We start from the raw sequence: 23,612 nt of genomic DNA on the forward strand, positions 1-23,612 counted from the left end.
GTTTAAATATAGACTCTGGTAGACAGTATGTTGGTTAGCATGTATTTAGTCACGGCCACGGGGCATATAAGCGTTGCATTTATTGGATATCACAAACAACCCTATATTCACGCTATGAACATTAACGAATTTGACATTTAAATCATAATAAGTAAATTTAATACAGAAACACTGCAGTTTAGGTTGGTTTAATAATAAGTGTCCTCTGCATGCAAAAAATACCTATAAATATGACACCGATTCGTTACAGTTTACAAAAGAACCATACAGTACTTCTCCAAAACGATTTTAATCTGACCATATTTAAATGTATTACCGACGTTAGAGAATTAAGAAAACAGGTAAAATTGACGCAATCAGTAAATACATAGACCACATAAAATATTTTAAAATTACATGTTACACGCATAGTAAATATAAAAGTTCGAGGGCGGTTCTGTTTCATTTAGATATATTTAATTAAGTACAGACATAACAAGTTTGATATATAAATAAATGGAGTTATCACGAAAGCATGCCGATGTAGTGTATAAGACCAGTGGTTTAGGACTTTATAGGACACCAAGTAAAATGGTCCCAATTGATATGAAGTAACTCAGTTACTGACGTAGATTCGAGACGAATAGTGTGACGACATATACAGGACATTTAGCGGTCACGTGATATATGCGGAAGTCGCTTTGACGTAGCAATAACGGCTTGTCTATAATCTGTTTTCATGCACGCAGTGTGCTGGGTTATAAGATATTATAGTTTTAATGGCATACTTCATCGTATCTGGGTGAAACTTCCTCATAATTACCGATGGTTTCCGCTTGGTATATCACATTTCGGTGTACAACTGCAACTTCTGTTTAAGTTTAGGTAACATTTAATTTATAACCAATCTTATATAAATTTTACATGGGAAAAAAATTATAATGATGCCACGATAAGTGGTGAAGTTTTGTGGCTACAGTAGGATGAGATGGGTCATGTTTTATTCTCGTTTCTCGTCCTATTTGTTAGTAAAAAAAATATTACATTCAAACAAAAAGTATTTACAGAATTATACAGCCGCGCGACTAAAATAGCGTTGTTAATTGTTTAAACTACGATCAGGAAATACGGGTTTAACTTTAAAGTGTTAACTTTATATCCAATCTTATCATAGTACTATATAGTACTGTGGGGTAAAATTGGACACTTTTAGCACATAATATCCAAATTTCCAGATCGTGTTTTAACCAATCGACAACCGTCATTGCTGAGAGTCGGGAGGATACGGTTTTATAATTCTTTGAGCGTTCTTTGTTTACTACCAAAAACAAAATATAGAATGAAAAGGTTTCACATCTTATCCCACCCTACTATACAGCGTTAGTGCTTACCGTTGTTCACGAGGTTTGCTCGGTCTCCCGCTGTCGATTTTCTAAAAATATGATATAAAGAATGTAACCTACTTTATCCTCGCGTGGCCGGAAAACGACAGTCGTTATAACACAGGTGTTCATATAACTCGTGCCAGCTTACGAGTTACTATGTATGTATTTGTGGATGATTAATTTTTTTGATTTTTTATGTATGGCTAATAATTTGGACAACCGAATAGTGAACACTGGGTTGAAGCAATTATGCCGTTAAGTGTCTTGCCCAAGGACACATACGCCCACAATGGTATAGCAACGACGAGCCTTGAAACCAAATATATAATTCCATTTAGAATTCAATTATTATGTCTGATTGCAACAAAGTTGGTACCGCATGATGGGGTAAGATGGGACACTTTTTATTCTATTTAACTTTCTAACTGGTTGAAAACTAAGTTTATTCAAAATAATATATAATCTCTTGTTGTTAAATGTCTAAAACACAATCAGGATATTTGTATATTGTTTGCTGACGGTGTCCAATCTTATCCCACAGTACTATATGATAAACTGGTCAACATATTGGTACACAGCAGCAAATGCAATTGAATTACCGTTTATACATGATGAGAAGGCCCACACAGCAAAGGGCTAATAACCCGCAGAGGCCCACCACTGGGTAAAACGCTTCTTCATGTAGTGTAGAAGTCTCTACCACTGTAAAACACCTTTTATAAGTTAAATAGTAAGACCCTACTGATCGAAACCTATACCTATTGCTCGTTGACAAACGAAGTTGATAACTCTTGAGCAACTACGAACAATCCATTTGTAATTCGACCACTGTGTCAGAACAACGCAATTGTCAATCTTGGTCAATTGTTTATTATTCTGCCAATTGGACAAATTATCGTTAAGAAGGGATCCATCAGACCAAGTCCAACCGCGTTCAGTTTTTATCAACCCGATGTACCATGCTAAAAAAATATATGGTTACAATGCGGATATTGATTTTCGTGTTGAATGGCTTACCAGTTCTATTACTCTTGTTTTTCACCAGCAAGAACCTTTCCACCTCGGCAAGATTTGAAAAAGCCAAACATCCGTCAAGTGATTTGCATTTGTTTTCTGCTTGTCTGATATTTAGGGTCTGTTGCCGATTTTGCGACATGGCATAATAGTCATAATTTCCTTCTGGCGAGAAACAGCTGTGGCCGAAAGTTAAATGAACTATTGAAACCAACACCAATAACGCTTTCATACTGTATATAACAGACGCGAATGGAAAACATACAATATTTAGGTTACTATAAGCACAGATAATACAAAGTAAACCCGTTAACGCTTTCCTACCAAATTTATATTGCGTCTACCGTAATACCACCATCATCAGTGTTTAATCATACACGCATGTGAAAGTGCGCAAGTCTGTAAATGAAACATAATTAACCGCATATGAACTACAAACAAAGTACCAAATAAAAGCAAAATAGATAACAGACAGGTGGAAGTAGGCAAAAACATCCGTGTTACACACCATTAGTTGACTTGCCTGTACTCTTGTGCGTAGGAAGATGTTGTGCGGTATATGCTCTACAGAGTTTTGCCGCGATCTTACATTAACGATGAAATACTAAAGACAATTGATATAGTCGTTTGGGTAAGATATAACACTTTTAACACGTAATATACAAATACTGTGATCGTGTTTTAAACAATTATAACAACGATCTATGGGGGTTGTAAGGATACGGTTTTATAATTTTTTGAATGTTCTTTACTACCAAATGGGCCAAAAAATAGAATTAAGGTGCCCCATCTTCCCCACCTACTAGAGGCAAGTTCCTAACCCATATTTATAAAGCGCGAATGATTGCACTTGCTACACCAGCAGCTACGCTGCTGAAACAGTGAAACAGTTTAATTATAGGCACAATTAAAAGTCTAAACGCCATGGGTTTCCCCTTTGCCTTCGGGGTGGCACAGAATTGTCTGTTAATGCATCTTATGCGTTTGCCCTTTCTTAATGGGCGTCGTAATGTAAACAGGGCAGGATTTGCACGTTTTGTTAATGCCATCGCCAACACACGACGATGTCGCCGAACGCCTACGCTAAGAAAAAAGGCATTTCGCGAACGTATAAATAGCAGCAGAATACAGAAGGAGATGGAGAATTGTTATTTGAACCCTAAGGGAAAAGGTTGACCTTGCAGAGCAATGGAATTTCAGAGTTTTCTTGCAATGTTTTCTCTTGTTGGATTCGTAACGTGCAACCAAGACTTACTCCGTGGCAGCTTTGTAAAAGTGAGTTAATATAACTTCGCGTACAATTTCATCATGACCATTTTCTTTATAGTTCGCCAATATTAGAAATAGCTTTTTCGATGCAGAAACACGAAACCTCAAGGCATCGTCGCAGTATTTGGCAGTTCGGTGTCATGGTTCAGTGCGCGGAAGGTCTCGACCACCAATTTCCAATGTGGACCATGGAAAATTACAACGACTATGGTTGTCATTGTGGAATGGGAGGAAAAGGCGACCCCCTTGACGTTATAGACGAGTAAGTTCTGTTTTGTATTGTAACATTTAACTTTGTCCTCGCGTGGCTGGAAAACGAATGTCGTTTAACACGGGTTTATGTTGCAAACAACCTATGTCGGCTTACGAGTAACCAAGTACGTTACTTTATTTAGGGAATTTTTTTGTTTGTTTTTTCAACTGGTGTTTATTTTGGTGTTCGGGAGTTGGACAATAATAGTATGGTACTATGGGTTAAGGTATGATATCGTTAGCACCTAAATCCAATATTTATGATTGTGTTTAAAACAGTTAACAAATGTTGTTTCTTTACTATACCAGATGGGACAAGAAAGGAGTATGAAAACATGTCCCACCCTACTATTACTTTAAAACTATAAATGGTGCGTTGCACTGCCACTTTCTAATTAGGAAATACCCGACGTTCGCCTATGAAAAGCTGCACTGTGGGGAACCTTATTAGAAAGTAACGTGCATGAGCTGTATAAGTGAACCACTTCGCTATTCATTAAAGCTCGTTAAGGGTCGAAACGTTAAAGCTTATTCTTAATTGGGACGAGCCACGGCCGTAACATTAAATAGGGCTAGAAGTTCTAACACTCGAAAACGAAAGTTTACGTAAATTTTGTGGTTTAACCTAGGAGGGCCGTTAAATTCTTGGAAATTTCCTTTTTAACGAGCGATATAAATCACTTATTAGATGTTGCATGGAGCATGACTCGTGTTACAAAGAAACTAGACTTCGACACAAGGTATGGAAGTGGCAAATATACTTCACCCACTACAATTATCAGTGTCATGGGAAGCGAATAACTTGCTGTAAGTGTAAGGAGAAAATGTTTGTAAAATGCGGAACTAAATCTTAGGTTGCGTGGTTTCATTACGTGGATATGATGTAATCATTTAATTTTAGACTATATTGGGAGTTTTACCTATTATGGTTACTTCTGCTTTCCCATGAACACAATTATCATTTTACACCCCTTTCTACTTCTGTACCTCTTGTAACCACCCACGCAGTTTAGCTGTCCTGGTTAAAAGATTGTTGTTTCTAACCCTTGAATATAATCGCTTCAGTTTATATGGAGAACAGAATTACTAAAAGAGTTGCATACGCCTGGGAGTTACACACGCCCAATTTAATGATATTTCTGGTTACAGATAACGGTTCATCGTGGAAGCAAGACCTGTGCCAATGTGACGTAAAAGCTGCGGAGTGTTTTGCGACCAACAGAGCGAAATATAACAGGGCGTATAAAGATATTGACCAAGGAAGGTGTTTCCACATGAGTGACCTCAGCTAGCAATCATATTTCTGCGTGTTTTTAGAATATTTTTTCAAACTAAATATTTGTACTTTTATACCGACAATGTTTTATCGAGCGAGTTGTTTAATAAAATTTCAAGAAATGCCATTTTTGTCATGCTTGATAAATCAAAATATTTTTTTCTGATTGCTTTTTACCTTCGAAGTAATCTGAATGAATGTAATGTAAGTATGTAACTTACTTTATCCTCGCGTGGCCGGAAAACGGCAGTCGTTATCACACGGGTTTAACACCTCATGCCAGCTTACGAGTTACCATGCATGTTACATTGTGGGTGATTATTTTTGTTTTTTTTTCATTTTTTTTATGTATGGCTGATAATTTGGACAACCCATTTGTGGCCACTGGGTTGGAGCAATTGTCGTTAAGTGTCTTGCCCAAGGACACATACGCCCACAATGGTAGCAGCGACGAGCCTTGAACTCATTACCTAACGGTTACAGGCAGGCGCGCTAATCACGGCGCCGGACAATCTGTTTGTAGTATCGAAATAAATTTAACAGTCGTAGATATAACATGGTGTTAACAAACGTATTCAGTAAACCTCGTTGAATTGTAGGCGGACAGCTGCTTCAATATCCACCAATCGAAAATTAATGACAAATACTTTAAGTTTAATGTATCAAAACATTTTACCAAAATACATCATTAAAGACTACTTAATTTATTGTAGTTGACTCTGAGATATATGAGCCACTCATTAGCAGCGTAGTGTTTGTGAACGATTTAAACTAACGCGTTTGCCTTTCCGAGACACTGGTTCTGGTTTGTAATTTCGTATCTGCTTCCGTGACGTCATCTAAGAATGACGTCACGCAAAGGCTAGATTGTGGGGCAGGTAGCACACTTGCACTTGAGGTGGCTAAAGCTACGGAACTCTCTCTGAAACTGAGACTAGCTGTCGAAGAATTTCTGTCGCTGACTGCTGACGGACAGGGTGAGGTTTTGCGCGACGTTCGGCGGCGTTGGGTCACAGTTTTATAATCAGGGGAGCATGTTCGTCTGTTAACATGTTCAGTTTATACGACAGTGTCGGTAAATGTAATTATAACATGAGACAGATATTTCCTGTTTAAAACACAAATGCCAAACCCCAAGAACTCACGCGCGAAGTAGGCTTTTCGTTTATAGGAATACTAACATAATACTATACGAATACAGCATAACGAAAAAGCCTGTATATGAATAAATATAAATCACGATTAGATTAGAAGTTTGTACTGCTAGATCTTAATATATTGGCTTACGTACTCCTATTATAATCCCCATCGTCTAATTAACTTTTTCGTCTTTTTTTTCGTCTTTTAGCGCCTACAAATTACCATACCAACTATATGTAGACTTACATGACTGGTTTGAGAAATCCCAATGCTCGTTGTCTTGCTATGACTATGTTAGCATGTTTAGCAAGTTTGGTGTCGCCACGGTACCAATGTCGCAAGCATTCTGGTATTTCCCTGGTTTGAGGTGTTTCGATGTCAGAATATGGCAAAGCACGATATATTATGGGGTGCTGCTCACTCCATCTGCGAGTTTAAAACGTATATAGTTCTGTTCTAAGCAAAAATAGAAGAAAAAAATTAAAATTCTGTTTTAAGCGAAAATATAAAAATGTAAATTTTGGCCAAGCGAAAATAAAAAAAAAAAACGTTAAACATGTAAAATTATGTTCTAAGCGAAAATACAAAAAAACGTTACAAATGTAAAATTCTGTTCTATATGAAAATACCAAAAAAATGTGAAAAATATAAAATTCTGTTCTAAGCGAAAATACCAAAAAATATTAAAAATAAAAAATTCTGTTCCACAAGCGAAAATAAAAAAAATAAAATTTTGGTCCATGAACGAAAGTACAAAAATACGTCCTAAGCAAAAATTCAACTGTGTAGAAAGATTTCGTGGAATGACGTAACCACCTGATGACGCGATCGATTTTCGACTCCTTGTGTCGATTCTTTGGCTTGTAGTTAATTTTTCCAAGGTGGGCGCTCTTAATTCCTTCCTTTTGAATTTTTTGGAACGTTCTTTCCGCCTTGAGATTGAAGATAATGATGATCAACACGTTACAAGACACAATGAGGTATATAGTAGGGTGGGGAAAGTTGGGGCGCCTTTAGCACCAGTATCCAAACATCCTGATTGTGATTTAAACAAACAACAATGGTTTATGGTAGTCGTGAGCATACGGTTTAATAAGTCTTTGAATGTTTTTTGTTTGCTACTAAATGGAACGACAGAACAGAATAAAAAGGTGTCCCATCTTCCCCCACCTTACTATACATCAACTATTAGACACATACATGTAAAGTTTAATACACATCTCTATATAGTACTGTGGGATACAGGATGTAATACCGTTAGCACATAAAACCCATATTTTCTGATCGTGCTCTAAACAATTTACAACGTTGTTTTAAAGTCGTGAGAATGCGGTTATTGAACACTATATACACATTTTTGTTTACTACCAAATGGAAAAAGAAGAGAGAATGAAAAATGTTCTATTCTACAATATATAGTTGCACACGTACTCACCATTGGATTAGCTTTTAAGTCAGCCAGTATCGAATGCGGGGAATCCCCAACCCACACAGTCATGCTTCCTCTGCGATCATTGAGTGTATTCCTCCGTACCGCTTTCTCCTTCAAACATAAAAAGGAAATTAGACCTAAAACACAAATACCTATAACGTAACTGCGCGGCCACGCCACAGAGTATGTATGTGGCAGAAATTTATAAAATAGGGAAAAACACATATAGGGTTAGCGGGAACTTTTAACTAGGGACATTATTTTCACTAGTTAAATAAAATTTGTTTTCTTTACTATTTACAGTCTCTGAACCAGCGCGAGGGACTACACAGAGACCAGGCCGGATCCAGAGTCCCCGAAGCTAGAAGTTTAGAATACTGTTTTAAATACATATACAATTATCATTTAGTTTGCAGAGTCCTTCCGCAACTTACCTTGATAAAAGAGTTACACACGTCATTAAATTGTTCCTTAATCTCTTCTTGATGTGTTGACATCTTCTTCGTGATGTTAAACACGCCTCTTGCTTTCCCCATGAAGTTAACAGCGTGCTGTACTTGTTTCCATTGTATGTGTACGCCGCCTTTTATTTGCCGTAATGTGGTCGGAGATGCCACGCGTCTCACGTCATCAGGGCAAAGCACTGAAAGTTCCTTTTCCTGAAGTTAAATGACAAGGTTATTTATTTAAAACCAACAAAAAGTTTGAAAAGAACAAATCAGAGCTACAAATCATCTCGATACAAAGAACTATTGTTAAGTCCGGATTAATGGTCAATCTATAAAACTCACAAGTACTGATAACTGCATTTAGGGATTGCATTGCTGTGATGTGGACACTTACGACTCCCATAGACCGTTGTTAATTGTTTAAAACACGATCAGGATATTTGGATATAATGTCCCAAAGGTGTCTCATCTCCCCCCACCCTACTATATACCTTCTTTGTACACCTTGCTATATAAGACTATTGAATGAATGAACGTAATTAACTTACTTTATCCGCGTGACTGGAAACTCACAGACGTTATAACACGCGTTGGGGTTTCATGCACCTCTTATCAACTTACGAGTTACTATGTATGTTACTTTGTAAGTGATTATTAGTTGAATTTTTTTATTTTTTCGTATGGCTGATAATTTGGACAACCTATTAGTGACCAGTGGGTTACAGAAATTGCCCCTTAAAGTGTCTTAATTTAGTTACATAATCACCTTTACAGGAAACTGTAACTTCCATGGTTCTTTCTGTCCAAAGGTTCCCAAATACCTTCCATTCACAGACCACAACCGAACACTGCAGTCTGTGCTACCCGTTCCTATCAATTCCTTTTCTTCAATATAGACGATCGAAGTCACCGCTTTCGTGTGGCCACGCAGTGACCAAATAAGGGGCGGGGGTTTGCTAAAAGGTTGGTAGGTCGGTACGGTGAAACGCTGAAATAAAGTGACTTTGATTTACTAATGCAGTAAGAAGTATGTAAGCATTGATTGTGTGGCTTATTAATCTTTGCGTCATATAGCGAGGTAAAGGTGACTGTTTTTGTTCATACACACTGTGCCGCTTACGATTTACCACATATGACTGCGTGGGTGTTAAACTAAAATATACCCTTTGCTTCAGATATGTTTAGTATTGTACTTGAAATGTAATCACAAATTATGTATTTGGCATAAATACAACTTCTTACAAAAGCACCACACAGAGTTTTACGACCTAACTTACCCCATCTGTAAAACAACCAATGTTATTGTCCCCATTTGACGGAGCTGATGACGTTTTAAAACTTTCTCGTCGCTGCTTGACGTCACTTCCGTTGCAATATGACGACATGTCCCACATTTTGATGTAACCTCGACTGTCGCCTAAATATAACTACGTTGTATTATACACATGTGAAGAATAGATTGCTTAACTTATTCACCCTCAACGTTATGTAGTATAATAGGATGGGGGGAGATGGGACACTTTTAGCACAGAATGTCTAAATATCTTGATCGTGTTTTAAACAATTACCAACAGTCTATGTACGGTTTCATGATTCTTTAAATTCTTTGGTCCACTTTCAATTATGACGAGAAAACAGAATAATAAGGTGTCCCATCTTCTCCCATCCTACTATATAACTCGCAAGAAGGCACGGTGCTACGAAATAATTGAACACCCGTGATGTAAAACGACTGTCGCTGGCCCACCACGCGGCCATGTAAGTTTCATTCATTCATTTTACAGTATAAGTGATATTATTCCCATTAAGTTTAGCAAATATCCCATATACTGCATTTATTTCCGAAACCAGATATTCTTATACATAATCACCAAACGAATGTCATTTTGCGGTATATTTCCGTCTCAAAATGAAACCAAAATTTATTATTCATTATGGTGTGATTAATGAAAAAGGTATTAAAAGAATGTTTGTTATTGTTTGAAAAAAAAGAACGAAACCTACCCGTTATAAGTATCTCAGAATCTTCATCTGTTTCCATTGCCAACACCACCTCGTTCTTGTGGGCCACTGCTTCAAAATAACCGAGCAAACCACCTTTCTGATGCACCGACCACGCAGCTACAAATCCGTTGGCAACTGCGGCAATCAACGTCGCTGTGTTTTCATCGCTACGACGGCCTGTAGATGTTTTTTAGTTTATTTTGAAAGATTCGTATATAGTATAGTAGGTCGGGGGAAGATGGGACACTTTATCATTCTATTTTCTCGTCCCATTTGGTAGTAAACAAAGAACATATGAAGATGCGGTTGACCGCATCTTCAGGACTCCCATAGACCGTTGTTAATTGTTTAAAACACGATCAGGATATTTGGATATCATGTGCTAAAAGTGTCCCATCTTCCCCCACCCTACTATATAGTTGGAAGTTTTTGTTAGTTTTTCTCGACCCATTGGCAATAAACAAAGAATGTTCAAAGAATTATTGTAACCTTGGCCCGCGACTCTCTATATAAGATAGCGCCGTAAACTGTACAAAACATGCTTAATAAACGACTGAATGGCTGAATTAATAATATAGTTTTTAATTCACGCGTTTTTGGTGAAAGACACCAGATGTACCAATTTTTTTTGTTATACCAAATTTTTACCTTGTAAGAATTTCAATTTATTCACCACTCTCTCTGCCGGCGAATGTTTTCGGTCCGTAGAGGCGCAACTTCCACCATCACTGGAGGCGTCGTCGCTCTCAGAGTCTATATAAAAATATAAAACATTGTAAAAATTACAAAAATATAAAAATATTCGAAGTCTTTACATAAATATGACGTCATTTTTTTAACTTAAAAACCCACATACCTTGGTCGTTTGTGACGTCACTTTGGTGATTCCAAGGTAAATAATCAGGAAACCATCTTTCAATTTTCGACTCGGGAGTATGTAGGTTTGTTCCTACGTTCGATGTACCAGCAGTGGGGGTACCTTGTCTCGACCCCCAAGCTGAAGAGAAAGAAAATTGAGTATATTAAGGTGGGGTAAGATGAGACATGCTTTCATCTATAAAACAAGATCGGGAAATGTGGGATTCAGCTGCTAGGGATCCAATTCCAGAGTATTTTATATAACGTTATCTTAACTCAAGTTATACGCTAATGCTGGTATCTTACTCCAATGCTAAGCTGGCAGGCAGTACCTTACTCCAAACTCAAACTATTATATAAATTAAATAAATAGAATTGCTTTTAACTTAACGTATGACTTCTCTATCAACCTGTTCCATGAAAAAATCTACCAAAAGATCATAAAAAATCTGTACGATTATCATCTTTTCGGTATAGCGCAATTTTTGGGTATAGCAACGTATTGTAAATTAACTTACCTTGAGTTCGCTTAGTAGAACTGCTCAGTGGAATCCTTGATGAACTGGAGCTGTAAAACAGCTTAATAAGTCAGTTTTTACTATTTACTGTGTCATTTTTGTGAGAATAATAAACAAGAAAAAGTAATACCAAAACGAAAAACGTATACAGTAGGCTCAAACAGGTTGCTCAAAAGGTTGGCGATGATTAATAGATAATAGCTTTACTTATGTTAAGCAAACAAAATGAGAAAATATGGTAAGTAACACTAAAATGAAATGCGCACTGCAGGCTACACGCTATAATCAAAAAAATGACAGTGGTTAATGAATAAAAGGCGTGACTATTATACGTTCTACAAAGAAAATAAAGGACTTCTGTCATTTAATTATAACAGCATTAAACTGTTCCAACTTGAATAAAAGTATATGCATAAGATATATAGGTTCAGTCTTGTACAAGGAAAATTAGTTCTTTAACTTACGAATGCTTTTTATTTGGAGGAAGATGTATTGGAAGAATGCTTTCAAACATGTTTAACGCTATGACCACGTCTTCTGTGTCCATCGACCATACAAAGATATCGCCATCGTAGGAAGCTGTGGCCATGGTTGAGTCTCGGTAGTGATAAGCTGGAAATATATTAAACATAGTAGAGTGGGGGGAGATTGGGACACCTTCAGCACAGAATATCCAAATATCCTGATCGTGTTTTAAACAATTAACAACGGTCTTCGTGAGTCATGAGGATACGGTTTTATAATTAATTCCTTGAATTTTCTTTGTTTACTACTAAGCGGTATATCTGAAGTTGTAAATGTATGCCTATGCCAGACATAATCTTTGTCACTTGGGAATGCAATCTATAATTAAACCATCTAAACTGTGAGAATGCGTCGCATAACCACAATTAATAATAGTACTGTATATAAGATGTCCTATATTTTCTGACCGTGCTTTTATTAATTACCAAACCTTTTTTTGTATTAACAACAAGTTTTAAGGCTGTGGATATGTAGTTACGTAAATAATGTTTGCTTATTACCAAACCGGACAAAAAAAGAGTACGAAACAAGCCCCATCTTACCATTTTAATGGTTTAAATATCTTAATAGTTTAATTCTTACCCAAACTCAATATATCGTCGCTATGACAACGTTTAAATTTTCTCGAAGTTTCGTCTTCGTAAGAATCGGCGAAAGTGGTCACGTGTTTGTTCCAACCCGCAGAAACTATTCGTCGTTTACAGAATACGACGTCAGCAATTTCAAGTTCGTCTGTCTTCGGCAACCGGCGGAGACAAGCACCGTTGTTGAAATTCCAAAGCGCTATGGAGCCGTTTCTTGACCCTGCATAACAAAGTTCGTTCAAGTTCAAACGAATGTGTGACTTCGTATTGAGGAGAATTTTAAATCAGGTTAAAAATAAGTACATTACACAAAATATACCTTTTTAATTTCACTGTATTTTGAACAAAAAATGGTATACCTGTTATAAACATGTTTTTGAACGTTAGTTGGTGCAAAAATAATATTAAAACGGAATAGATAAAACTGAATAATACGGAAAAACTGGATAAACAAATGCCTTTAATTGCAAACAAAAACGTTATTCTATTTAGAAATATGTTTTAAAAAATAGATAGTGCCAAAATATTGTTACAACAGAACAGATAAAACCGAATAATACGGGAATGCTGGATATGTAAATGCTCCCAAAATAATTATATCGCAGTTTCTTATAACTGTTGTTAATAAACAAAGTTACCGGTAGCTAGTCTTCGATAGGTTGGGTCGAATGCCATGCTTGTAATTTCGACATCTCGTTCGGTACAAAACTGCATCGTCTTTGTACCAGTGTTGAGATCCCATGTGGCCACCATTGAGTCATCACTGCCTGTTACTATCTGTTAAAATCAGTTTGTCGTTAATACATGAAGGTATGAATGAACGAGTGTAACTTATTTTATTCTTAAGTGGCAAGAAAAGACAGCGTTTTTGTATAGGCTGCATGGCTAGCAATTAGTATAATCTATTATTGACCACTGGATTGGAGAAATATGTCGGTTAACTGTCTTTGTACAAAGACACATACGCTGATCGATTTTTTTCTTTTTAATTTTTAGAGACAGTGTCTGGTTTAAGGATACAAAATGGTCGATTTTGCAAAATGGAACGAAACGTCAACCAAATAAAGTTGCGGCAAAAGGGGACGAACGAAACGATCAAACTGTGTAACTAACATCAACACAGTTAGGTTTATGTTGAATATATAAACTTCACCCTGGTGAAGACGACATGTGTATAACGTTGAAACATAGGGACACCAGTTGCAATAATGCATAGAATTACGATACGTAGGGCAGCAACGGTTCATAAACCAAGACAAACCTGTTTAAAGAGTTTGTTGTATAAAACACACGTGATCGGCTTGTGGTGGCTTCTCACCCAACCGCGTTTATGACTTGGCGTTGAGGCGCCGCGTACTTGAAATAAACCGATTTGATTGGTCGCTAGAATGAGTTCCTTTGTTCGATCATTGACAAAAGTCGCGCTAACATCCAGGCGACCCAAGTTCACATTTCTGCTGTGTATATTCTGCTTGCACGAATAATCTCGAAGGTCCCAGATTCGAATGTTTTTGTCCTTGCTTACACTATAAGAGAAAATTAAATGGGTGAGTTGTGAAAATACAATGAAGATATAAATCGTTTTTATTTTCTAAGTAAACCGACCTTATGATCTGATGTTCGCCGCCTCTTACATGAACCTGTATGACTGCGAAAGTGTGACCTTTCAACACAGCAGAAGATTTGCTCACGACGTATGGATTCCATATTCTGACGTCACAATCACGGCTTCCCGTCACAATGAGGTTCCAGTCAGGATCATAATCGAGACAAACTACTCCTTTCCGAATTCGAAAAGAAGATTTTCTGAAAAACGACTGCTTGAATCATGGTCCGAATATTTAAAAATGTTTGAGGTGTGGTACAAAGAATTTAAGTTGAAAAACCAACCTATTTATGACGACACTTTGCTCTTTCCCAGAGCCGGATACTTTCTGTGTGACGTCAGCGAAGTTGAGCGCCTTCTCTTCCTCCATTGATCCGGAAACGAAACATTCTTGACCCTGCTGAGGCGTGGAGTGACATAAATTATATTAGTTCATTGGCCGGTAATCAATTTCCAATGCTGTTTAACTTAAAATAGAGTGTGGGGTAAGATGAATACTGTTAACATATTATATCCTAGATCTTTAAACCATATTTAACTGTATTTAACAACGCTATTTAAAGAGTCATGGGGATACGGTGATGTAATTCTGTAAACATTCTTTGTTTAGTAGCAAATGGGATGATCAAGAAAATGAAAACACGGTCCATCTTACCCAACCTATATACTAGGGTGGGGAAGTTGGGACAACTTTTGACTCTTTTCTCTCGTCCCATTTTCTAAGCGACCAAAGAATTTAATACAAGATCTGGGTATTTGGATATTATGTGCTAAGGTGTCTTATCTTACCCCACCCTATACATATTCTCCAGCATGACCCTTTCACCGTTTACCATAAAACTTACTTTCCTGCTGATGTAATATTTCAACTGTTGTACCCAACCGGTGTGAACATTCGGGAAATAAGAAGCTATCACGTTGGGGACAACCCCCTTCAGGAGAATCCTAGGAGTGCATTTGTTTCCTGGGCATTTTGCGGATGAAAATAAACAAATATTGGGGTTGTCGTAAATCCGCATTATGTATATTCCTCCATTGGTGTCGCCCCATAGAAGAATGCTTTGCTTGGGATTGGTCACGGAATAATTGAAGTCCATTGTAAGGGCGCAACTCTTTAAACCTGGGAGTGGGGTATAGGGACTGTTTATGTATTTATATTAGTGTTAGGTGGCCCAGGTTTTCATTCCCGTTTATTATTCCATTTGGTGGAAAACATAATGACAGGATATACAGAGTTTTAAAAAAACTGTATGCACTAACATACTGTGGGGTAAGATGTGACAAATGTGGGGTAAGATGGGATATATGTGGGGTAAGATGGGACATATATTCTAAACGTATTTTAAACAATTACCAACGATCTATGAAAAATTGCGAGGATACGATGTTGTAATTCTTTAGGTTCTTTGTTTACTACCAAATGGGTCGATAAAATAGAATGAAAAAGTGCTTTATCTTTCACTATATAAAGTACTAATAATTGCAAGAATGAAAACGTTTATATTATATAGTGAAATGTGTTACAAAGTTACAAGTAGACTTTTAACAAACCTTGAATTTGAAATTTTCGTTGCATCATATTACCGGTCATGGAATAGAAGGAAACTTCGTAATCGGTTGACGAAACTACAATACAGTTACAGTTTGACATGCACACCATGTCTGTTACCCACAGCGGCTTATGTACACCTCTACTGCTCTCTAGCGTACACGATTTCTAGAAATTATAGGCCTTTTTAAACATATTGTCTGACCTAACTTTTCAGTAATACACAAAAAATACAGAAAAATACAATAACACGCTTGGTCACGGGCACTATAGGTATGAATTAAGACATCGCGTTACAACGACCGTCGTTGCACCGCCACTCGGTGATAGATAAGTATCATTTATTCGAATATTTACATACGGCCTAATTAAATCATCACCTGTAATTGCCAATCGGAGGCCCAGATGTTTAAAATCCCTTCTTTAGACAAGGTGATATAACGACTACCTGTTTCATCGACAGTAGGCAGAACATCTGCAGCTGTTTGTCGCGCATAAGCCTGTTTTTGTCAAAAAAAATATTTTATTAATATTTAAATATAGCGGAATGTCACAAAAAAGTTCTTTTTTTATGCTCACCAAAAGCATACTAATTTTGCATATCGATTCTATATGTGAACATGATTTCTCCACCATAGGATTGGGGAATGGAGAATCCTTGGCCATAGAAAACATATTTTCTTTCTCCTGATACTCCAGCAGCATGTAGGAAAGGTATTCGTCCCAATCCACTGTTCCATCGCAATTCGTATCAACCTGGAAATATGTTTGGATTAGGGATCCAGAAAGATCGTGTCAGAAATAAAGACTTTATTTTCAATCAGTCTACACTGCGGTTTACAACTTGCCGCAAGCTAGACAACCAACAAAATCAAGGTTATCTAGACTCAGAACCAGATAAAATTCGCTGAATTCGTCTACCACGAGAGGTATGAACTCGTTTTATAACGACTGTCGTTTTTCGGCTACACGAGGATAAGGTAAGTTCATTCATTCATTCATTCATTCATTCATTCAACTCACCTTCATAAATATCATATCAAGTTCATTGTCATCGATGTGTTCGCCCATAGTTCGCTTCATAGCAATGCGAAACTGCTGCATGTCCAACCCGGCGTCGCAATCGGCCGCTGTATTAGGAATAGATTTATAGAGTTGTGCATCAAATTTACACGGAAAAACAAACTTAACTTTTCCACGTTAACGGTAATTTCATCAATAAACGTGCTAAAATGTAATCGTGCAACGTTACACAAATTATAGATGCACCTAAACGTATTGTTCAAAATGGTGAGAAATATAGAAAGAACTTTATTTTCGGTAAAACATTACAAATTAACCTACTAAAACTAAATTTACCAAAAATACATATTGCTGCTAAGCTTTGTAGTACAATACTACCCAATGCAATTAATTTTCAAATGACAGGTCAAAGTTATTTTATTGTGTAAAGCCATTATATACTACTTACAGAAAACCAAAATATATTATAGTGGTGTGGGGGAAGATGGGACACCTTTAGCACATAATATCCAAACAGACCATGTTCTAAACAAATAAAAACGGCCTATTAGAGTCGTGAGGATAAGGTTTTACATTTCTTTGAATGTTTTTTTGTTTACTACCATGCGGGACAATAAAATAGTATGAAAAGGTGTCCCATCTTCCCCCATCCTACTATACAATAAAAAAAAATTGTACTGCAATGTGTATTATCACCTGCTTCGAGAAAAATTTCTTCTAATTCCTTCAAATTATGATGATTCATGTCATCTCCAAGTTTACCTGACGAGTCTTTCGATTTGGCTTCTTTCTGCTAAAACCAAATATGCATCTAAAACCTGACTTAGGGCTTGACTGTCGTATACTTATTTTAAATGTTTTAAAAAAGGTCGAACAGAAAATCTGCTACACTATTTTCATCGCTTATAGGTCGCACCAAATGAAACGTTTACTTTGCCGGGAAACTTTTCCCGTAGGTCTTTATGTGCTATAATCACCACAGGGAAAGGCGCAGTGAGGCACACGCTAGAAGAGAAGGCCGAGCACAAAGTGACTCGCACGCGGCACGTCTAAATAATTACTTGGCAGAATTTGCGCATTCTCACCTTTTTTTGGTTGCTTGCTAAATGTGCATTCGATGCCTTTGCCAAAATATTCAATCTGAAAAAACGTTTTATGTTTACTCATTAAATTAAATGTTATCTTACGCACAAATTGATCATCACAACCTTACCCGAAAGAAATGAATAAAAGTTATGCAATGTAACTTGAGGGTAAACTAAATTTAATTTCTCTAAGTTGCAAATTGTGCTCATAGCTTCCTTATGTGTTTGTTCAGCTAATTATTTATTTTGCACTTTTAAATCTGCGTATGATGCACCTTTAACGTGACCGTTTTAATTGGCGCACGTTTTTAATGCGTTTATACTGTATCGTTACCTAAATAAAATTACCTTGAAACAAATCTTGCAGATTCACAGTAAGGCAACAACGATTTCCGCTTCGTCACAACTGTTCCTGGAACCGTGAGCATTCCGTTGGTTTGTTCATTGGACGCCTCCATTTGCTCTTTTAGAACATATGTGTCCACTGTAAATATATTTCGTTAGAATGTTTTCCCCTTTCGCTGCTGTGGTAACGGTATTTCCGGTGGGAAACTGTATTGTTACGTCATCGCTCATCATAAATACGAACAGCTGATTAATTCCCACGCTGTTAAATACCCACAATCTACCATAATTTCAACTTCGATTTCCATCTCGCAAACGCCAAACATGGGGTTTTAATATAATCAAATGACATACACCAGCCCCTAGCCGCTACATCAGCCAGCAAGCTCAAACAATTTATACGGTGTCTGTGTTCTCACATATCATGTGATTTTTGCAACGCTTGAGTAGTTCCTACTGTTGATGCAAAAACATAGTTTTCGTTAATTGTTGTTACATTTTGATCACGTTTTTCAAGGAAATGGGAAGTATGATACTTTCACAGTTAAACTAGCGCATTTCTTGCAAAAAATCGGCAGTATTATGGCTGAAATCCAGCTGTATTGGGTCGTAACACTCTACGTGATATTTGGTGCATTTTTTCAAAATTATGCCCAAGATGTTCCAGTAATACTCACGTCATATCTTGGCAAAGATGGTAATACAGCCGATATAACGCGCGAACAGTGGCCTTCCGCATGGGAATCTGGCGAGGGGGGTATTTCGGATAGTTGCCTTATTGAGCTTGATAACTTTACCACAGCAACCGTGTTGTTCATGAACTGCACGCTTACGAACGCCCGCCCGTTGCAATACTGTGAAAAATGTGTCACCGAGTACATTTCAGTACAAAACAGCTACACTATCATTACAAATGATGAAGATAAATCGAACGAAACTGTCGGTTGCAAAAGTGAGATATTAAGATCAGACAATATTCAAGTCGTGTTAATGACTTACGAGTTCGTAACAAGCATTTGGAAGAAATCGAACTGCGATGTATGTTTTGAAAAAATTCCAACTGTGAATGGCAGTTTCCGATACGTACCAACGAACACTACGAAAACTTTACTGCGTAAAATAAAAGCAGTGCTTCTATGTTTTGGTAATTATTCAAAAAACACGCTGCCGGCTGTTCACTTGAAAAATGAAACAGTATGTAACATGTGTAAGAACTTGTACTGTGACGCAAACGATTTGTACCAATCTGTTGAAAGCCAAGGTAACTTGTGCAGTGACCTCATTGATTCTATGAACTATACCAGGAAAAATTGGGGCAATACTTATCACTGTACTGTTGCATTGCCTGATGAGGGGGAAATTTGGGGTCTCACTGCTTTAGTTTGTGCAATGCCTGTGTTGTTATATGTGGGGGTGTGGGCACATGCAAATCGTGCAAGGGCAACTTCTATTAGAGTAGCCTTATAATCTGTTTCGTATACTTTTTTGTGTTTACCAGTGCATTGTATTATACAGAAGGGTGGGGGGACACGGGACATGTTTAACACCTAATATTCAAATATCCTGATCGTGTTTTAAACAATTAACAACGATCTATAGGAGTCGTAGGGATACAGTTTTATATTTCGTTAAATGTTCTTTATGTCCTACCAAATGGGACGAGGAAATGAAACGAAAAAGGTTTCTCATCATTCCCCACCCTACTATATATATATATATGTATATATTTTGTGTAAATATTAATAATGATAAAACTGCTTAGGCTTAGGAAATAAGCTGCTCCATTCTCAATACCTGTGTTTTATTGATGTTTTATTTGTGAACATTTTTGCTCTTAGTTCTCAACATTAATTTAGTGAATTTACCATGATAAATTGTTTTGTGTTCTGTCAAGTTGAAAATGTCTGAAGATTTAAAGAAATATTTATATCGTCAGTTGAGCAGCATCAGTGGTTTATGTGCAATTGTTGTGTCTGACAGAGACGGAGTTCCTGTTCTAAAGGTTTGTTTTGAAAAATTTAATTTTGGTGTATTATCTAATATATGATATTGAAATGACTGACTAGTGACTTTCAGTTTATTTAAATATTGAACAAAATTAGTTTTACAAAAGTATTTTTTTGTGAAAAAACCTTGAAAAAGCCAAAGTGAAATTATTGCCAATATATTAATCTTTTAATACCTTCAGGTGAACAACGAGAAAGCTCCTGAATTTGCCTTGAGATCTGGATATTTGAGCACCTTTCCTCTTACATCTGATCTATCTGGAAAGTTGGGCTTTGGGAAAAATAATTACTTCATTTGCTCCTACAGTAATTATACAGTTGTCCATTTTAACAGGTACACTCTTTCTTGTAGTATAAGTGTCCTACAAATGTTATACAACGCTGCTACCATTGTGGACTTATCTATCCTTGGGCAAGAGTCGCAAGACATAAGGGCAATTGTTCCAATCAATTGTCCGTTATGGGCTGTGTATTTCGTCAGTCAAAATTAAAAATATAGTTACATTTATGCATATTCACGAAAAGATAAACAAATGACATTTATTCATAGTTATGCGAGGATAAACATGTTACATTTATTCCTATTTACTTGTTTTCTGCAGACAACCACTGACACTAAGCTTCATTGCAAGCAGCTCAGCAAACACAGGTCTTATACTCAACCTTGGAGAAGAACTTAAATTATCTTTGGACGGATTGAAGCAGATTGTTAAGGATTAACAATGGAGCTTACATCTGAAAACTCCTCAGAAAACATTCCACCAGCCATACGCCCGTGTAAAACTGTTGTTGACCAAGTTAAAAACACCCTTAGTTTTCTTCTCACATCTGCTGTTAACTCAATTAAAAAAGCAGATTCAGAAAAAAATGAGATTCCCGTCGAAAAATCGTCTTCTGTGGATAATCCACAGATCTTAGCTAGGAAAAATAAAAATCTCGGGGATTCCCCTAAAGTGGTATCCAGAAGTGAGAAGCTGAGATCTAAAGAAGCATTTCAAAAACGAGTAAAATCTTTTACAGTAAGGCTTCGTTATTTGTGGATTTTGTATTGTAGCTATTGAGTCATTAAACAGCAATAAATACAGATTAAGAATAACTGAACTTTTATCCATAGAATATGTTCTTAAAACTATGTAGAATTAATATTATAAAACCTTGCAAGTAATTTTATTAGAACTTTTAGACTATTGGGTGCCAAAAGTAACTGAATTTACTTTGAAGTTGCAGAACTGGTGTGGAAAACCTCTCCTACTGAACCCAATGTTGTACGCACAGTATGGTTGGCGCTGTAGTGGTGAAGATATGGTGTGTTGTTCATCCTGTGGTGCTGTACAGTGTGTTCAACTTCCATGGCCCAATGCAACTAACTGTAAGTCACAAATGTTTTCCTTGTGCTGCATTCATATAGGGATGCACATTACAGAATAATTAGGTATTCTAGGATATCCTAGAATACTTTATTTCGAATCTTGTTGTCTTTATAAGAAAAAATGTATGAAGCAAAAACGGCTGAGCTGAAACGTATAGCAATCTTTGAAAGACGCTGCGAAGGGTTTTCTCTCGAAAGCACCACAAACACAAGAATCTGTTTTTCTTAAAATAAAAAATTGTGCGTTTAGTTCAAGGGATGATGTATGATAACGTCATTAAACAGAATACCGAATCCCGTAATTAGATTCAAAAACAAAAGGATTGGAATCTCATAGGTTCAAAATTCTGTAGTGTACATCCCTGCATTTCAACCACATCTTGTGAAATCTTTGTCAGTGTTGAGTGTCCCAAACAAAATTACTGATAATATTTTTACAGATGAAGAGCAATGTTTGAAAACTCGTTCGAAAATAGTGAGTGGGCACATGAAAGTATGCTCGTGGTCGAGCAGTTATTGCAATGATTCCTTCATAATACCATTTCATCCACGATATTCAAACACACAGCAACAAACTTGTATGTTGGAGGAATTCCAAGCACGGGCAAAGAGATTGCTGCATTTAAAAAATGATCTCCCTTTAATAACAGACGATGTAAAGGAAGAAATGGTAAAGATAAGAATTTGTCAAAATAAGATATGCAAATATTAAAACATACTCATTACAAAAAAAATCAACTGTTTAAAAGTTCAGGAGTAGTTAAGCTGTGCTATGGTTTAAGCTTTTTTTTGGTAGGAGCACATTTTAATGCTATGTGTTTAACATTAGGAACTGTCAGAAAAGATATTGGTTCAGCTTTGTGCGGCAGCTGATTTCAATGATAATGATGACATTGAAAACTTGATGGTGGTGTCTTCTATTATTCTTGCTTTATCTGGATGGGATACAAAGTAAGTCTCAATTGAGTTTGCCACGTGCCTTGTCTGAATAAATTGCTAATCAGGTCTGATGGAGATTCTTCAAACCCAGGAATCTTTTGCAGTGAGAGCAGTAGGTCGGTTGGCCTGTGGAATTTTTACTCTGTTGGATACTTGCCTAATGAAACAGACGCTCCTGTTGCTAAGAAACAAAAGAAAGATGAAGATTTCACTGTAAGTATAAGTTTACCTGTTCTGAATTGTCTGTCAATATTGTATTTGAATACACCATATATGTTTGGTGTATATGAAGACACCATACCTCGACGGTAAGTTGTGTGAGCATGAGGTGTATAAATACACCATGTATGTCCATTCTATTTGAAAAAAGGTGGTAAGGTATCTGCTAAAGATAAAATTGTTTCAAAACTGTGGCTATACTAGTCAAAACACTAAACTGCCAAAATTTATTTGTCAGGCGATTGAAAAGAGTTACTTTCATCCACTCAAGCAACACCATGTATGGTCACCGTGGGTGGTTACTATCAAACCAATGTCAGCAGATGAACTTTCTGATGTAAGATATTTAACTCAACTTAGCTGTCTAACTATTTAATGGTATTTAAACTTGAATTAGCTGTAATTGGTTTGCAAACTTTCTGATGTAAGATAATTATTTACCTTGGCTGTCTTAACTATTTAATGGGTTTAAAAAATACCTGTAATTGTTTTCAGGAAAGAACAAGTGCAACCTATACTGATGACGACGTGTTACCTGGTTGGAAAATGTTGAAAAATTTGATCTGCAGTGACGGGTTAACAACATCTAAACCAACCATGAAAACTCCACCAAGAGCTGCAGTTAAACAAGCAAGGAGAATACTGAGTGAATGGTCATCACCAATGTAGATGGATGTGTGGCTAAAAACTGTTAATACCTGTTGTATATTGTTCATTGTCATATCATACCCTGGTATTTAAATCTGGGGCTTCGCAATAAATTTCTACTGACTTGAGATGTGCTGC

General features: G+C 36.8%; 4 protein-coding genes across 12 annotated transcripts; 3 read left to right on the plus strand and 1 right to left on the minus strand.

Moving 5' to 3' along the window:
• Positions 1–273: 273 nt before the first annotated feature.
• LOC149740402 (WD repeat-containing protein on Y chromosome-like) lies at positions 274–18,580 on the minus strand. 6 transcript variants are annotated; one of them, XM_089871782.1, is made up of 29 exons: positions 18,297–18,580; positions 17,949–18,003; positions 17,560–17,653; positions 16,864–16,970; positions 16,420–16,596; positions 16,221–16,340; positions 15,843–16,008; positions 15,137–15,411; positions 14,576–14,691; positions 14,291–14,491; positions 13,947–14,211; positions 13,324–13,462; positions 12,684–12,905; positions 12,041–12,188; positions 11,577–11,626; positions 11,057–11,197; positions 10,849–10,953; positions 10,201–10,377; positions 9,474–9,613; positions 8,963–9,184; positions 8,182–8,406; positions 7,751–7,858; positions 7,132–7,247; positions 6,562–6,741; positions 2,382–2,611; positions 2,123–2,326; positions 1,964–2,066; positions 1,371–1,411; positions 274–850 (listed from the first exon to the last, which is right to left on the minus strand). In XM_089871782.1, exons 1-29 carry the CDS (start codon positions 18,404–18,406, stop codon positions 756–758), a joined length of 4,332 nt encoding a protein of 1,443 aa, XP_089727908.1. In that variant the 5' UTR covers positions 18,407–18,580; the 3' UTR covers positions 274–755. The 6 variants fall into 6 exon arrangements, with proteins under 6 accessions (XP_089727908.1, XP_089727909.1, XP_089727912.1 ...); XM_089871783.1 differs by having other exon boundaries at positions 14,576–14,688; positions 17,560–17,656; XM_089871786.1 differs by having other exon boundaries at positions 2,382–2,557; positions 17,560–17,656.
• LOC149740403 (basic phospholipase A2 taipoxin alpha chain-like) lies at positions 3,472–5,302 on the plus strand. Of its 3 annotated transcripts, none has more exons than XM_089871833.1 (4): positions 3,472–3,653; positions 3,740–3,909; positions 4,588–4,639; positions 5,049–5,189. In XM_089871833.1, exons 1-4 carry the CDS (start codon positions 3,567–3,569, stop codon positions 5,091–5,093), a joined length of 354 nt encoding a protein of 117 aa, XP_089727959.1. In that variant the 5' UTR covers positions 3,472–3,566; the 3' UTR covers positions 5,094–5,189. The 3 variants fall into 3 exon arrangements, with proteins under 3 accessions (XP_089727959.1, XP_089727957.1, XP_089727958.1); XM_089871831.1 differs by having other exon boundaries at positions 3,494–3,653; positions 4,588–4,706; positions 5,049–5,302; XM_089871832.1 differs by having other exon boundaries at positions 3,516–3,653; positions 3,706–3,909; positions 4,588–4,706; positions 5,049–5,302.
• Positions 18,581–18,725: 145 nt separating the features above from the next.
• LOC149740404 (osteopetrosis-associated transmembrane protein 1-like) lies at positions 18,726–20,131 on the plus strand. Its single transcript, XM_089871830.1, has one exon. It carries the CDS (start codon positions 18,876–18,878, stop codon positions 19,758–19,760), a length of 885 nt encoding a protein of 294 aa, XP_089727956.1. The 5' UTR covers positions 18,726–18,875; the 3' UTR covers positions 19,761–20,131.
• Positions 20,132–20,137: 6 nt separating this feature from the next.
• Positions 20,138–23,602, plus strand: LOC149740405 (ragulator complex protein LAMTOR3-like). Of its 2 annotated transcripts, XM_089871824.1 has the most exons (8): positions 20,491–20,633; positions 20,902–21,318; positions 21,521–21,668; positions 22,109–22,338; positions 22,498–22,619; positions 22,673–22,820; positions 23,065–23,163; positions 23,322–23,602. In XM_089871824.1, the coding sequence occupies exons 2-8, from the start codon at positions 21,022–21,024 to the stop codon at positions 23,493–23,495; spliced, it is 1,218 nt and encodes a 405-aa protein (XP_089727950.1). In that variant the 5' UTR covers positions 20,491–20,633; positions 20,902–21,021; the 3' UTR covers positions 23,496–23,602. The 2 variants fall into 2 exon arrangements, with proteins under 2 accessions (XP_089727951.1, XP_089727950.1); XM_089871825.1 differs by lacking the exons at positions 21,521–21,668; positions 22,109–22,338; positions 22,498–22,619; ... (1 more) ...; positions 23,065–23,163; positions 23,322–23,602 and adding an exon at positions 20,138–20,295 and having other exon boundaries at positions 20,482–20,633.
• Positions 23,603–23,612: the final 10 nt, after the last annotated feature.

This window comes from Ciona robusta, chromosome 2, assembly GCF_009617815.1.
Source record: "Ciona robusta chromosome 2, ASM961781v2".
NCBI lineage: Eukaryota > Metazoa > Chordata > Ascidiacea > Phlebobranchia > Cionidae > Ciona > Ciona robusta.